The sequence below is a fragment of the Quercus robur genome, chromosome 6 (assembly GCF_932294415.1).
Source record: "Quercus robur chromosome 6, dhQueRobu3.1, whole genome shotgun sequence".
Lineage (NCBI taxonomy): Eukaryota > Viridiplantae > Streptophyta > Magnoliopsida > Fagales > Fagaceae > Quercus > Quercus robur.
In genome coordinates, this window is record NC_065539.1 from 46,405,570 (window position 1) to 46,421,342 (window position 15,773).

Below are 15,773 nucleotides of genomic sequence, written 5' to 3' on the forward strand. Positions count from 1 at the left end.
CATATTGCTTTAACCAACTTAAAAATTCCAAGGCCAACAACTTTTCCAGAGATTACACAATATCATATGCGTGATACGTAAAACCTTAAGCACATGAGCGGCATAAGATCTATCAGCCACATACACCCAGACAAATTCACTCCCTGTTAAAAGGGCTCTACGATACACACAGCCACTTAATGTGGCCGGGCAATGGGCCAATATGTGCCAATGTAAATTAATATGTGGCCGGTCTTTATGTATTGGCAATGTAAATTAATATCACCCAGGCAACAACACACTTAGCTTGGCCCAAACCTGTTATTTTCAACTGGCCCTAGTGCCTCTGCCACTAAAATATTTCCAGACATTTTGAACTTTTTTGCATTAAGGCCCTTCCCACGTAGCAGCAGATGTAGAATACCTTAAATTAGCCACATCAATAAATCATGGTAAAAGCCAAAGATTTTGATTCTGCACCAATCGGTATTTTTATTACCTAAATGGTTAAATTATGATGTATTGTATAGGATCTGCTGCACCACACAAATAATAAATAGTAAAACCATGTAGCCATAATCTACAGGGATCAGACCTAAATGCAGGGCGGAAAAAAGAGAGGGGAGGGGGGGGGTCACAATAGAGTTGGGAGGACTGATGCCTATTCCTGGCCCTTGCAAGGGAAAAGCAGGTTTTATGATACAAACTGATGCCCGTGTTAAAAATGTTCCTCGGGCACTTTCTAAATTTAATTATTTTCCGCCATGGAATTCATTTGAGCACCTGAATTTGGTGATGGGTGCTGCATTAACTCAGCTTCTTCAAAATCTTGAGATTGAATTTGTATATCCTGTCAATAATAAACCAAAGTCACTCCTTTTGAAGAAGCTGATATGAATAAACTCAAGCATATTACACAAACATTTGAGACTTAACAGTAGCACTTCAGGCCAGAACTAGTTAGTGGAAATTATTGATTTCCGTTCTCCTCAATGCAAAAAACACTGTAAGTGATAATAAGTGCGCACAGGGAAAATCCCTGTGTGGTTTGGGGGGGGGGGGGGGGGGGGGGGTGGGGTTGGTGGAAGAGACTACAAGGGCCTGGGTTCAGAACTTCAGAGGGAATAATTGCCAACTATGCCAATGAACTAAACTCATATAGTACCTATTCTTCCTATAAGAATAGGATGAAGGTTGGGTTCAAGTTGTGGGTACAAGAGTATGAAGCTTAGCTCAAATGTGATGACAAGTAATACCTGTGTGTTAATTAGTGGATGTGATTGCTGATCTTGGGCTAATGGATATGCTTGTGGTTGAGACATTCTGTAGTAGGGCTCCTTAAGATCAAGTTTGCATGACGATGCTTGAATTATTCCTCCTTGTTCAGCACCAGGGCCCCACATTTTAGCTGTTGAACTATAACTTGTTAGATAACCAGAGAAACATATCAGCAATACAAAAACAAGAGAGAAGACAGAAACAAACCCATCAATGTAAGATATAATGTATAACTCTGAGCATTGTGGGCAACCATGCGGAGTTGGCCAGTAATTTCTTGTCCCGCCATGACATAAATTGGCTGAGCGAGGACACAACGTAATTGGTACCAGTGCGTTGTTGGTGCACCAGGGGCAGTGGTAAGCCATCTTTGCACAGTACTGCAGATCAAAGCAGTTCCAAATAACAGATTAAACAGATGGAACCCACATACATGCATAGTGAAGAAAATTTGGAAGGATGCTAGCCTGTGCAAATGTATAAGTAGAGATTATTGAACAAGTTCAACAGATTACCTCCCATTAAACAATACGTCAAACCAGCAAGCCAACCCATGCACTCTAGCACCCACAGAAGCAGTGAATCTCAACGGAATCTCAATTTCATATAAATCCTCTTCCTATAGGATGAAACAAAGAAAAAGTTCGGATGACTTGCATTCTGATTTAACAATGAGCATCAAAAGCAATACACTATTTTGATTAAACAAGGAAGAAGATACAGCTACTATGAGAGGAAACTTAGTACAAAAGATCATCTTCTATGTTATGCTCTGCATTGTCAAAAACTTGGAAACATTTCTAAATGCTTTGAAAGCAAAACGCAGAACTCACTAGGGCATGCTAAATTACACTATTTTGGCTGAAAATAAGTTTCACGACGAACAAAAAAATTCTACTTCTGATGGATCCTTTTTTGAAGAAAAACTAGTATCTCAATGAGTCTGAAGGGTATTATTCTACATGGTAAATGTGACATGTCACATGTCACATGTATAGCTAAAAAGCACAAGATCTCCAAAAAGTTAAAAGTCATACCTTAGATTTTGTGAAGTCTAACACATGATACGTTGGAGAAGCGACCAATAATCTTGGATCAAAAGCATCTACCACAGGCTGTGTGAAGAGTAAAACAGGACTGATCAAATACTAAAGCATCACCAGATTGTAGTAAATAGTTATTACAACAGAAAAATATTACCTTCAGAACAAACAATGAAATACTACATGCAGGCATGCAAACACGCAAAACACGCCCCTAGCATTCAGGCTTGTTAATTATCACTCACAAAGCATGTCATACAGTCCTCCACTCTATTTTAATCCCACTGGACTGATCAAGTTTTCTAGAGCTAATACTGAAACTGGAGCACCAATTTTTCGTAAGATTTCACAGGGTGAAGGAGCAAGCTAGCAGTCTGACAACCAGTTCTTACAAACAAAGGTGTTACTGATCTTTCTACGAAGATATCTCATATAGTTCCCTAGAAAAACCATGCTTTAACCTCCAAAAAATGAATAAGACTGGATAAAAGAGACCTTTAGGTGCCCAAGTTTACTTTAACACAACCTCCCACGGTCCCACCCACACAAATACAGAGCAACAGTGCATAAGATCATTCATAATGCACTTTCATATGTTTAAAGATAGACAAAGTTTGTTGAAGGCAACCAAAACAGGAAACAATACTTTGATGTATTTCAGAAATATACAAGAATTATGGACCTGAGAAAAGTATCCCTGGAATGCAGATCCATACAAGGGTGTCAAATCAACACCATAATAATTCTGTTGCTGCCAAAAGAGAGCCTGCACCCAAAAAATAATAATAATACATTAGATTTTCTCGAATGAAAAATGATAGTAAGGCTTGGAAAAGATAAATAACAATATAATATGCTGAAGGCATGTATGTGGCTAGCTTTACCACAAATTTGTTTAAGGTTTTTTTTTTTTTTTGGGTTGGGGGGGGGGGGGGGGGGGGGGGAAGGGCTTCACAATCACAGCCCAGAACCCAATTACTTTTGTTTTTTTCTTAAATTCTTCTTCCTTTTCACGTTTAACAGGGAGGAAAATGACACTAAGCATTGAAGAAGTGAACCTCCATGCCATTGGAACAGTATTGCCTTTCCTTTTGGTGAAAGGTAACAAAGGATTAGAAAAACCACAAAAAGGGTAGCAGTTATATTCCTCAAAGAGCCCCTCTTAGAAAAATATAAATCTCTTCCAATTTTACTGATACCAATTCTGAGTATTTAGCCCTAATTATTTTTGCATCATTAAAGTACAAAGAACAGAGTAATGATAATTATAGCAAAATCACTTCAAATACGCACCTTATTTGCAATTTCAATAAACAAATATTCATCACTGAAAGGTGCCATATGTATCCTACATGAGTAATCAACATAAAATAATTAGAACCCAAAAGTAACAGATGTAAGAAATTATAAATCAAATTCAATCCACAACACTCTAAGAGGACGTAAAAAAGTGCAAACCTAATGATCCTCATTTGACATAAACTAACAACATAATAATGAAATATTTAAAGTATTCATGGTCTTGAACATTTTTCACTACCTCCAAATTTTCAGAGTTAGTTTTATGGGACTAATTAGCAAACACAAAAAGATAAGGACAAGAATTAAAAAACCAGACTATGAGAGTTACGTTAGATGTTGCTGTTATGATGTTACAGAAAAGGACAAATAGAAGCAACGCACATTTATCAGTATCAAGAATTAAATTGAAAAATCTTCTAAGAGGACACATAGAATGTCAGTATGATGGTCAACTAAATCTGCAAGTGCTAATTTCATAATTGCATAAAAATACAACAATGAATCACAAACAACCATAGTTCCCATGCACAAAGTACACATTCAGTAGTCTATCCCAAAATAGATAGGAGTTTGCAAATGGCACACATTTTAATGAAACAAACTAATTATAACAATCTTCCTAAAATGCCCTTAGTCGGGCAAAGAATGGTGTTTTCGAAGGGTAACATGGGAAGTTATATGGATAATCTATCATTTTTTTTGGAAACTCATACATATTGAAACAATCCAAAGAGAAAAGCACCCCCATCTATTTTGGGGAGGAGGGAGCATATTATTTTTGAATAAGAAATCATTTTTCTAATTTCAAGAGAATAGTATAAATTTGAGGCAGACATGATAAAACTAGCAGCAATTAAGTAAAAAGAAGCCCAGACAAACAGAAAGTAAGAGGCCATTTAAAGGGTTGGATTTACCTTCCAACTGAAGGAAACATTTTCCCATTAGGAACAAGAAACCGATCTCTTGCAATCACATAGGACTCTAGCATTCTTTCATTAACCAACAATGTTCCTATAATCATATAAATGAAAATTCTATATCAGACAAACACACTGTAACCACTAAATTTTGAGAACACTTTAAGCTGATTCTGCTGTTAATTATAAGCTTACCCATTGGCTCCGAGATCAGAATATCTGCTTTCTCTGGCAATTCAACTTCCTCAACTTTACCTTTAATTACCTATATTTAGGTGACATAGTGCCATGAACTGAATGAGATAACCGACAAATATTCACATTGGCAGAAAGTTAAAAGTGACATGATAACATCTTACAGTAATCCGTTGACCCAATGATGGATTCCCAACAATAAGCTTTCGTGCATATTCTGCCATTTCAGATGCTTCCACAGCATAAACATGTTTTGCACCAGCCTAGTTGGGGCAGAAAAGAGAAATAAGATTAACCAAAATGGGGAAAATAAATCACCACATATATATATCCACACACAAGACACAAAGATGCAAGCATCACCATACATGGTAGAATAAACTTAGTTGGCTAAATAGCTAGGTTTACCTGAGCAGCAAATAATGACAAAATACCACTGCCGGCGCCAACATCAACCACTACACGACCAATAAAATCTGCACGGTTCTCAATAACGGCAGCATAATAGGTTCCTGAGACAAAGATTATCAATATTCAATAACATATCCACTATGCCATTTTTTTTCTGGCATATTCATGTACAAGCTGATAATGTACACGTAGAATATGAATTTGCAGCATAAAGCATTATCTCAAGTAGAAATTTAAAAGTGAACGTAATGTAAGATAATTCGGTGAACAGATCATAGCCTGGTGAAATTACCTGTTCTCACATAATCCTGTAACATATTTTGCTGATGCAACAACTGTCCATAATAATGGAAATACATTTTAGCAGAAGATGCCTCTATTTTGTCATCAAACTTGCATTTAGTAGCTGAAATTGTTCCATTTGGTAATGCTTTGCCTGAAACAGGGGAGAAAAACACAAACAATTAGAAGATAGGCATAGAACGTAATGTGCAAGTACATTAAAAACACAACTTCACAGAACAAGCAGAACTCTGAAAAAAGTATAAATAGCATAAGAATAGGCATTGATTTTTTTTATTCCTTTCTTTTTATGCCATTATATATGAACTGGGTGCTGCAGATACCCAAAAACACATTTCTGTCTCTCACACAACCAACAGGGTCACAGATTAGATTTAAGAGGCATCAGATGCACAATCAGAATTTACTCTAAATGACATCACTGTATCGAATCTAACCGCATAAAATTTCTCTTACAAATTAGCAAATTACTATGATACTCAGATTCTTTTTTTCCAAACTAGCTCCTCCACAGATTAATGACCATTGTAAGTTGTATAATCTAATTAAATGCTAAGTTCTCCCCATTTTCATTAAAGAGAATATCCACCAGATGGGGAAAAAAAAGTATTGTAATGCATAAAGATATCGGAATAAGATATAACATTGAGGCATTTCATTTTTCCCATATCTCATAAATCTAAATAATAAGCATCCTGCCTGCAAACTTCAACCAACTTACGAAGAAATAACTGGAGTTATAAAACAAACTAAGTTTTCGCAACTCCTTTCTTTATTGTTTATCTATTCATTTTATCTGATCATCTATTTCAAACCAGTGGAAAGGGGGCAGGGGAGAGCAAATTTTCAAAGCAGCACCTTCAAGAATTTCCTCTTTCCATTGCTTAAATGCACAATGGAAGGCTCTGCTCTCCTCTTCGTTTCTAAATTGGACAGTGACTCCCCTTGAATAAGATGACTTCTGCTTCAAAAGTAATACTGTTAAGAGACGTGAGCATTTCACAATGCTTCAACAATCTTACATTACAAGTATATATCAAACATAACCTTAATCATCATCAATTTGCATATTTTAAAAAGTAAAATGCAGCAGAAATGCACTGGTTAGATCACAGTTTTCCAAGCAAAGACCCAAATAAAGTTAAGATACTTATCTTTACGCACATGCAAGGATATTTCTAGTGCACCACATTCTCACTCAGCAATATAAAGTACAAATATATCTATCTATCTATCTATATAAACTATAACATTTATAAATTCAAATTGTATTCCGTACCTCCTCAGTGGAATCAGACCCTTCAGTAAAGCAAACTGATTGAACAGAGCTTAATTTGAATATCTGAAAACACAAAATAAATAAATAAAAACACTCCTCTTATGCACAACGTCACTGATTAAAAATAAATAAATAAAAAACAAAAATGCATACATATAGCCAAAATAATAAAATAAGGAATTCTTGAATTTATTTGGCTCAATAAACTTATTTTATTCACTAAATAACAAAAAATAACAATAATACTCAAAATAATTAATCTATTTTCTCTTCCATTTCTTTCTTTCCCTCCACTTTCTCAGCAACCAAACGAACAATCAAACCAAAACAAAGCTGAAACCAAAACAAAGTTGAAACCAAAACAAAGTTGAAACCAAAAGAAAAGAATAAAGAGTATTCACTCTTAAAAACACACACGCACACAAACACCACATTGATTAACACAACGCTTGAATTTATTTGGCTCAGTCAAGTATAAAATAAAAACATCGATAATGCTCTAAATTTTAATCTATTTCCTTTTCCATTTCTTTCTTTTCCTCCACTTTCTCAGCAACCAAACGAACAATAAATAAAAAAAACTGAAACAGATAACAAAATCGTAAGGAGTAAAGCCAAACCTGAGCAGTTCGAAGATCAACATTGATAGCAGCAGCCGATTCAGATTCCTTGTGAAATCGAAGCTCGGCGAGTCCAGAATCGTCGGAGAACCGAGCCACTACAGGCTTGGACTGAGATTCCGAAGAAGACGAAGCGAGGTCCGAGACTGAAACCAAAGTGAACTCGTGCTGTTTCTCCTTTTGCCCTACCGTACCCTCCATTATCGTCCTCTTCAAGCTTCAGGTCCAAAAAATTTCCAATTTTCAATGCAAACAAAATCAAAATCTCTCAAAGATAAACAAATATATATGAAATTATAGCTTTATATTTGTCTCTATAAGTCTCTTTGTGTGAAAAAAAATTATCTTCTGCGAGAGAAAATTAGGGTTTCAGTGAGAGAGCAAAGCAAAAGCTTCGAAAATTTTTTGAGAGCCGCCAAAGCCAAAGGGAGAGACAGAAAGCTAAGAAACACTAAAGCCTTTGGCTTTTATACTCTGTGTGTATTTCTATTTTCTCTTGTGCCATTGGGTTTTAAACGCGCTCTTCTCTTTTGTTGTCGTTGATTTTTGGGTGTAATGTGCTCACACGTGGGTTTTGGTATATTCGATGAGGTTTCGAGTTTTGATTGGGCCGAGATGGATTGGGTTGCGAATGAAAGTATCTGATGCGTTTGATTTTGAAGATTGATTTGATTGTGGGGCCCAAAAGCGTGATGGGATTGGTTGCTTGAAGTGGGCGTTAGATGTGTATATCACTGTTGGCTGACACGTGGGTCTGAAGTGGGAAGGGTTTTGTGACTTTGGTGGTGTACCACTCTGTACATGGAATTTGAAATAGTACTTTTTTTTTTTTTTTTGGCTCTTTTTGTTTCTTTTGGTAATGATTTTGTTTAGGAAAATAGATAGTTTGAATTTGGCTTTTGATAATTGAAAAGGTTGCAATCTAATTTTTATTAATTTTAAATTTTAAAATTAAATCATTTCATTACCTCAATCAATAGAAAAATTATGATGAATAAGTGTAATTTTACATGACTTTTTTTTAATAATTTAACTGAGGTAAAATTGTCTACTAATTAGTAACTACCTCTTTTAAATTATGTAAAAATGAGATTTTATGGAATTTGTATAACTTTTTTTTTTGTAGTTATTATTTAATTGTTAAGGGAGAGGATTTAAAATTTTGAACCCTGAATATTTATGTTAGAAATAGCAGAAAATGACAATTATGCTACAAAATTTTTGACGTTTTACTTACCTTTATTAGAAGAATAATAAGTAATGGTATCTCATTTTGTCACTACGAGTCTACGATAGAATGCTATAATGATAAACTATAAACAAGGTGTTATGAAATTCTTTTCTTTTTTAAGGGCAACAAACTACCATCTTTATACATTTTAAAAGTGCCAAATGTTTTAACTAAAAACAGGAAACTAGCCGTAATGGCAGGTGAAACATTTACCTAATTTTGCTGTGGCTTGTAAGCTGTAACCTTATCTGGTATCCAATAAAACAAGAATAATGTCAGAGATACAAACTATTTTACAATTTTTTTTACAAACTATTGATGTGATGAGTAATTATTGGTAAATAAAAAAGTGATACTAATGATGGACTTAGATGAAAACCAATAAGAGGTTGGTCATATTAACGTTTTGTAAAAATGTTGTAAAATAGTTTGTGACTATAGCATTACTCAACAAGAAAAAAATAAAATAAAATAAAATAAAACAATACTTATTATTTCAATATGGGAGTAAAACATTATCTTGTTACATTTTAAAAATGCTAAATGTAGTTTTAACTGAAAACAGGAAACTAGCCAGTAGTGAAATAATTTCCTAATTTTGCAATGTTGTAACTTTTCAAGATTTATTTTGCCAGAAAATTAATTAATTAATATAAAATAATAAAAATAAAGTAAATGTAATATATATATATATATATGATTATACTAATGTGTGTTCTAAGAACATATATTAATAATTTATTTTAGAAAACTTTTTATAGAAAAATGAAAAAGTTATAATTTTTTTGACAACTTTTTCATTTCCTAATACAATGTTTCAAAAAATGAATAATTAATATATACCTTAAGGATATATATTAGTAAATTATTTTAAGAAACTTTTTTAATTTTTCATTAAAAAAATTCTTAAAATATATTTATACTACAGTGTGTCCCATGTTTGTAAATGTGTTGGACAATTTGTACATCCTTTTTACGTCGAGACAAAAACACGTACAAAACTGCCTCGTATTTTTATTTTAACATCAACTCAATTGTACTAGTAGTATATAATAAGAAAAGAAACGTGATACATCATCAGATTTAGGTGATCGGATTGACAGCATGTGTTATCTATGACTTCTTTTTTATTTACTGAGAATTTTTAGTTACTACTTTTTCAGTTTCCAAAATCATATGAGAAAAATACTTTTTTCAAAAATCAAAATAATTGTTTGCCTACTTGTTTTTTTAGGATATTTGTTTGCCTACTAGTTACAGTGTAGTACTACTTTCCTTTTCTTTTCTTGCTGAAAAACAAAAGCTTTTACAAAAATTTCCCCAGCCAGCTTCAAAAGCTTTTATGGGGAAAAAATGATCAGAACTTCAAAACACACTAATTTTTAAAGCCTCCATGCCAAGCCAATGGGTAGCTCTATTAGCAAATGTACTTGCCCAAACAAAAATTAAATTCAATTGAAAGAAACTTAATGTTCTCCATATCCATAATGCTCTACTATTGTTTTGTTTGTTTACAAGGCTGCATCAGTGCCAGCTTAAAACTAAATGCAATTGATGCAATTACCTAAGGCACCAAGAATAAAAAAAAGGCCCCAAATTTTAATTTAATTAAGCCAAATATTAGCTAGTAAATTAAATAATATTTTTTGTCAAATGAAAAATAAGAAAAAAAAGAAGATAAAAATACTACTTTTACAAAAAATTTGACAACATTTTTATAAAAAATTCTAAGTAGTAAGTTGTTACAGGCTATTATCGATGGCAAAAAAATAATTTCAGTGATGAGTTCTATTGTGAATGTAGCACTTCTCAAAAAATAAAAATAAAAATAATATACAAAAAAAATCACAACATTTTTTACAATAATTGAGTTGACGAATTTTTACTAGTTCTCACCTAGGTTCACTACTAACATTACTCTTTTACTTACCACTATCATTTTATCACATCAACAGGTATGAAAAATTTTGTTAAATTTTTTGTATCTATAGACTTTCTATAAAAAAAATTTCTACATGATTCATGTTAATTAGTAATAATTTTGCATCTAAAACAAGATAATAGAATTTAAATAATATTTATTTGTTTTAAGTCATATTTAAATATATAAAAAAAAAAAAAAAAAACCTTAATTTCATTTTTCGTCTTGAGCCCCCAAAACCCCAAATGTATTAAGTCGCCCTTGGCTGCATCACAATTTAACTTATAAATTCCCATAGGTGGCTTCAGCCATTTTGTATTAGGTTTCACTGACTTTGTCTAAGTATTAATCTTTGATACCTTTACGTATTCTTACTAAGCCTTACTAGATTTGGCCCAAATCTCCAAAGGGTTTAAGCATTTGATGTTTCATGCTTTTTATACAATGACCTCCCATAATTCACTAAGCTTTGGCAAGATATCCATAGCAATTATACACAACAAAACTTTGAAGTTTTCGTGGATTATTACTTTCCATAGCTTCCTCCATAAGTGTAGCCCATCACTCATGCCCATCTTGGTTAAATCAATTCACTTGATTCATTCACTCCACATGCTGGTTTATCAAGTCAGGGTAAGGTAAGTCTAAGCATGGCCTGAATAGATTCCTCATTAAACACCTCTTTGAACTTCACTTTATTCCATAATTTTGATGTTGGATTAATCAGGATTTGCCACAAATTAATAATGAATTTCTTTCTACCAATCCTCGCTTCAGTTTTGGTTTAAAATCCTAAGCCAAGGTACCCAAGCCTCCTCCCAAGCATTAATACTTAACCCATCTCCAACTAGAAAACAAGTTCCCTACTTTAAAACTGAATTTTTAGCTTTCTCTATTCAGAGGCATTTTTGGACTTATCCCCTCAAGCAAGTTGTCCCTGATTTGATATTTGCTTCTTCATAACTTTTAAAAAAGAAAAAAGAAAAAAAAAATATATATATATATATATATATATATTAAAAGTTAGAATTGCTTCTTAATAACCCAACTCATAGGCCATTGTGATTTGTGGCAACTTTCCAAACTACCTTTGTAAATATTGCCAAATTAAGTCTTTGCATCTACAAAAGCCGAGTCTTCCATGTTTTATTAGTAGACAAAAGCATGTCCCAGCGTTTAAAAGCAAAATGCTTACCTTCTTGGACTTGCCTTCCACCAAAATTTTCTATTTGTTGCATCAATGCTATTAAACACCATTGGAATGCTTTACGGACCCCCCCCCCGGGGGCACAAATTAAGAAAAAATGGAATGGTATTTATTTATAATTTAAAGATTTTTATTTTTATTTTTATTTTTTGGTGAAAAAAACTTGAAAGAAAGTTAACAGACGTTGATTAAGTAGATATAGAATGAGGTTATGCTAAACCTTTTTCTCACAATATAAAGAGTTAGATATACATATTGAATATATACTATTCACATTTGACAATTTCTAAATTCATAGCAATCTCCTCCTATATGATTCGAAGATAATATATTTAGAAACACATAATTTCATAACTATCAAGGTAATAAGTTGTTAATTGTAGGTTAAAAATGTGATATTAAAGGTGGTATCCAAATGAAAACAAATAAAAACTAGTGTGTTCAACTATTTTGAAAAATGTTATAAAATAGTTGTACTTGTAGTATTACTTATATGAAACCATTCTCCTTATTGTTGAAATCTTAACTTCAAATCACTAGCATAGCTACTTCCACTCATTTTAACCTTTGCGAGTCCATTCTTCAATTTAGTTCTTATTAAATTCGCATTTGACCAGATCACTAGTAAGGGTGTCAATGTTTGACCCAACCCGTGAACATGACACGAACCCGACACGGGTTTTTTCGAGTTAGGGTTGGACCTTAATGGGTTTGGGTCATAAATGGGTCGACCCAAAAGCGACACGATAAGAAGCGTGTCATAAGCGGGTCATAAGCGGGTCAACCTGTATAACCCGCAATAGACACGTTTGATATGCCAATTTATTTGTGTCAACCCGAAATGACCCACTTAACACAACTCATTTAACTCGTATAACAAATAAATATTTATTTTATTTTAAATTTGTTAAATACCTTTTATATCCAACATATATTTAAAATTTAAAAAGAAAAGTGAGTAATTACAAAAAATTACAAGGGATATAATTGGAAATTGAAATTTTACAGACACTAGAACTACTAATACTTTTTTTTTTTTTTGGCATAGAACTTGTACAAATGAAATTGGATGAGCTTGTGGAAGATGTTATGAATTTGGACATCAACAAATAATCTATGGATGATAATCGTGGTCATAGTCAGGATTAATCTACTATTTACTCAAATTCTTTCAATATTGATACTTAGCATTTGATGAGTTCTAAGGATATTATATTTTTCTTGAACTATATTATTTTATTTTTGTTAAACTTAGTTATTTTGAATTTGGGTTGAAGTGTAAGCAATTCTTTTGGAGCGTAAAGAACTTATTTTTTAGATGAATGTTATATTTTTGTTGAACTATATTATTTTGAATGTGAGTTGAAGACTTGAAGTGTATGCACTGCTTTTTGAAATGTAAAAAAAATTATCTCTAGATGGATATTATATTTAATATTATGCAGGTTGAAATGGGTTGTGTTACATTCGTGTCAACCCAACATGACTCGTTTATTAAGCGTGTCAAATGGATTGGGTCAGGTCAACTCGCCTTATTAACGGGTCGGATTAGGGTTGAAGGATCATGACACGATTATTAAATGGGTCGGGTTAGGGTTGAGCCATTTAGTGCCCGTTTGGATTCAACGTTTTCCGCTGAATCCTGGGCTGCGTTTTCTGATTTTTTTTTTTTCCCAGCCGCACTATTTGACCAAGTCAACCGTGAACAGTGCACTTGTGCACTGTTCACGGACCCACAAATTCCACTTTTCAGCAACTTTTTCATTAAAAATGGGTTCCACGATACTATTCACGCATTTAAGAATTATTTTGTTACAGTGTTTTCAGTTTCAATTTTCAGTTTTAACAAAAATAAGCTCAATTCAAACGGACACTTAGTCAAATACCCCTACCTTGACACGACACGAACCCGACATGCTAATCCGAATTGACACCCCTAATCACTAGCCCTTCACTGCTATCACACTAACCTTCCACTCACCCGCACATTCATTTTCATTGTTCTATACACGTCTTTCCTACTCACAGTTTGCACCTTCATGACATCAACTTTGTCACGTCACACCAATCTTAATCTCGTCGACCTACACTTTCTTTATCTCGTATAGACATCAACTTTGCCAATCACATCATTTTTACTCATCATAATCTCCTAGAGGTTCATGTCGACTGATAAATGTGTAGTTGAAAATTTTGACCAATATTTTGATCCACATTTAATAATGGAATGGACACTAGCGGGCACCACTTAACTCAACAGATTAAATTTGTTGTCATTGGATGTACTAAAAAAGACTCATTGATTTGATGGTAAATATTAAAGATTATTCATCATATTATCATGAAATGAACCCATAGGCCATAAGTTCAAATGTTATTGTATCATATTGCTTTGGAGGTATTTGGATTACAAGAGAATTCTTATATGCTATCAGATTGCTTCTGAAGTGCAGGTATTTAGATTACAAGAGAACTCTTAAATATTGCTTTGGAGATTCCAGTGGCAATAATTGATGATCATCCAATGCCTTGATTTTAGTTGTAGATAATGTTGTCTCAATAGGCTTGGTTGCAAAATTGAAAGATAGAATCATATTTGCAATAGGAATTTGTTGAAAAACTCGATCTAAAGATTCTAAACTTGCATAGAGGGCCATTCGAATCCTATGCCATTAGATTTTTCTTATCAGCTTCTTTATGCAGCCTGCATTTTTGTCTAAACATGTATTCTTACGCCAGATCTCAGTGATCTGTTCCCATGTTCGAAACAAAGACATCCCACAATAAAACAAAAATAATAATAACGATAATGTTACCATTATCATTATGTCAATTTTGGGACTTTGATTGTTGTATGATTTTGCCAATTCAATTCCGAGTCTTTTGACATCATTTCTCACATTCTAGCTACTTTAGAGACCCGCCTTAGTTTACAGCCGTTCCCACCTTAAAATATATTTTGGGCAATGTTTGATAAAATGCTCCTTATTATCAACTTTTAATTTAGCCCGCTAAATGACAAAAGCTGCTTCTCCATGTATGAGAAAACAATAGACTATCTGTATAAGTTTATCACAACTGAGGTTTCAGGATTTTTGTAGAGGATCAATAAGAAATATAAATTATATAAAATTTAAAATGATAGAGAACATGAATATAACAACATTAAAAAAAAAAATGTATTCAAATACATAAAGTTTTATAATTGTCTTTTAAGGTTTTATATTTTAAAATCATTACATAATAGTTTTATTATCAATCTTACTAGCTACATTTTTTTTAATATATACAACTAAACAATCATTCATTTACTGATCTTTTGTTTGTTATTACAAATTTGTCAATAATACTAGTAAAAGAATAAAAAATAAACTGTAAAGTTCATTTGACATATTTTTTCTTAAACTTACTGATTGCTATTGCTAAAATTAAAATTTAAAAATTATCTATTACTTCTAAATATAATAAGCATATTAATTATTATTGTTTAGAATTCTTTAATTTATTAATTTATGTCCTTTACTCTTCACAATTCTTTTATTTAATTCACAATACATTTTTGAGCAATTTTTTGTATTTTCTTTGCGATTCTTTAATTTAATTTATTAGTTTATATCGCACAGCCCCCACTGATTGACTGATTGATTAATTGTTTCATACTTTCGTTGTCTTTTAGTGTTAATGCTCCCCACTGACTGATCCACTCAAAAAAACACTTAACAATACAAACAGTAAACACACGTAGAAACTGACAGTCAAAGACAAAAAGACAAAAACTCAAAGCTCAAAAGGTTTTTATCAAAACACTATGACCAGTTAACTACACAGTACACACACGGTGAAACAGAGTTTATCAGAACACTATAAACTAATAAACACACACACGGTGAAAGTGAAGAGGGCAGGGCATAGTGAGGGAGCAGTGCGTTTTGCTCCCAAGGTTTGGTTTGGCTTCATTTTTCTTTTTTCTTTTTTTTTAATGATTTTTTTCATTCGATAGATTGTGGGCTTTTATTTTTTAGATTTAAGATCAAAAAATTAATGTTGGACTTGCTTCTTTTTATTTATTTATTTATTTTCATTTCAA

General features: G+C 32.8%; 1 protein-coding gene across 1 annotated transcript; it reads right to left on the reverse strand.

Annotated features, from left to right (window-relative positions):
• Positions 1–445: 445 nt before the first annotated feature.
• LOC126689060 (probable histone-arginine methyltransferase 1.3) lies at positions 446–7,786 on the reverse strand. Its single transcript, XM_050384087.1, has 15 exons — positions 7,328–7,786; positions 6,708–6,770; positions 6,287–6,389; positions 5,418–5,561; positions 5,123–5,226; positions 4,879–4,977; positions 4,715–4,784; positions 4,517–4,613; positions 3,594–3,648; positions 2,983–3,066; positions 2,295–2,372; positions 1,773–1,876; positions 1,465–1,637; positions 1,236–1,387; positions 446–829 (listed from the first exon to the last, which is right to left on the reverse strand). The coding sequence occupies exons 1-15, from the start codon at positions 7,526–7,528 to the stop codon at positions 728–730; spliced, it is 1,629 nt and encodes a 542-aa protein (XP_050240044.1). The 5' UTR covers positions 7,529–7,786; the 3' UTR covers positions 446–727.
• Positions 7,787–15,773: the final 7,987 nt, after the last annotated feature.

Bases quoted from the DNA above. Each gene is read 5' to 3' on its own strand.
- LOC126689060 (XM_050384087.1), bottom strand. From the start codon at position 7,528: ATGGAGGGTACGGTAGGGCAAAAGGAGAAACAGCACGAGTTCACTTTG. The intron at 5,562-6,286 runs GTGCTGCTTTGA...CCCCTGTTTCAG, and splicing joins GAAAGAGGAAATTCTTGAAG to GCAAAGCATTACCAAATGGA. The intron at 5,227-5,417 runs GTAATTTCACCA...TCTTTGTCTCAG, and splicing joins ACAGGATTATGTGAGAACAG to GAACCTATTATGCTGCCGTT.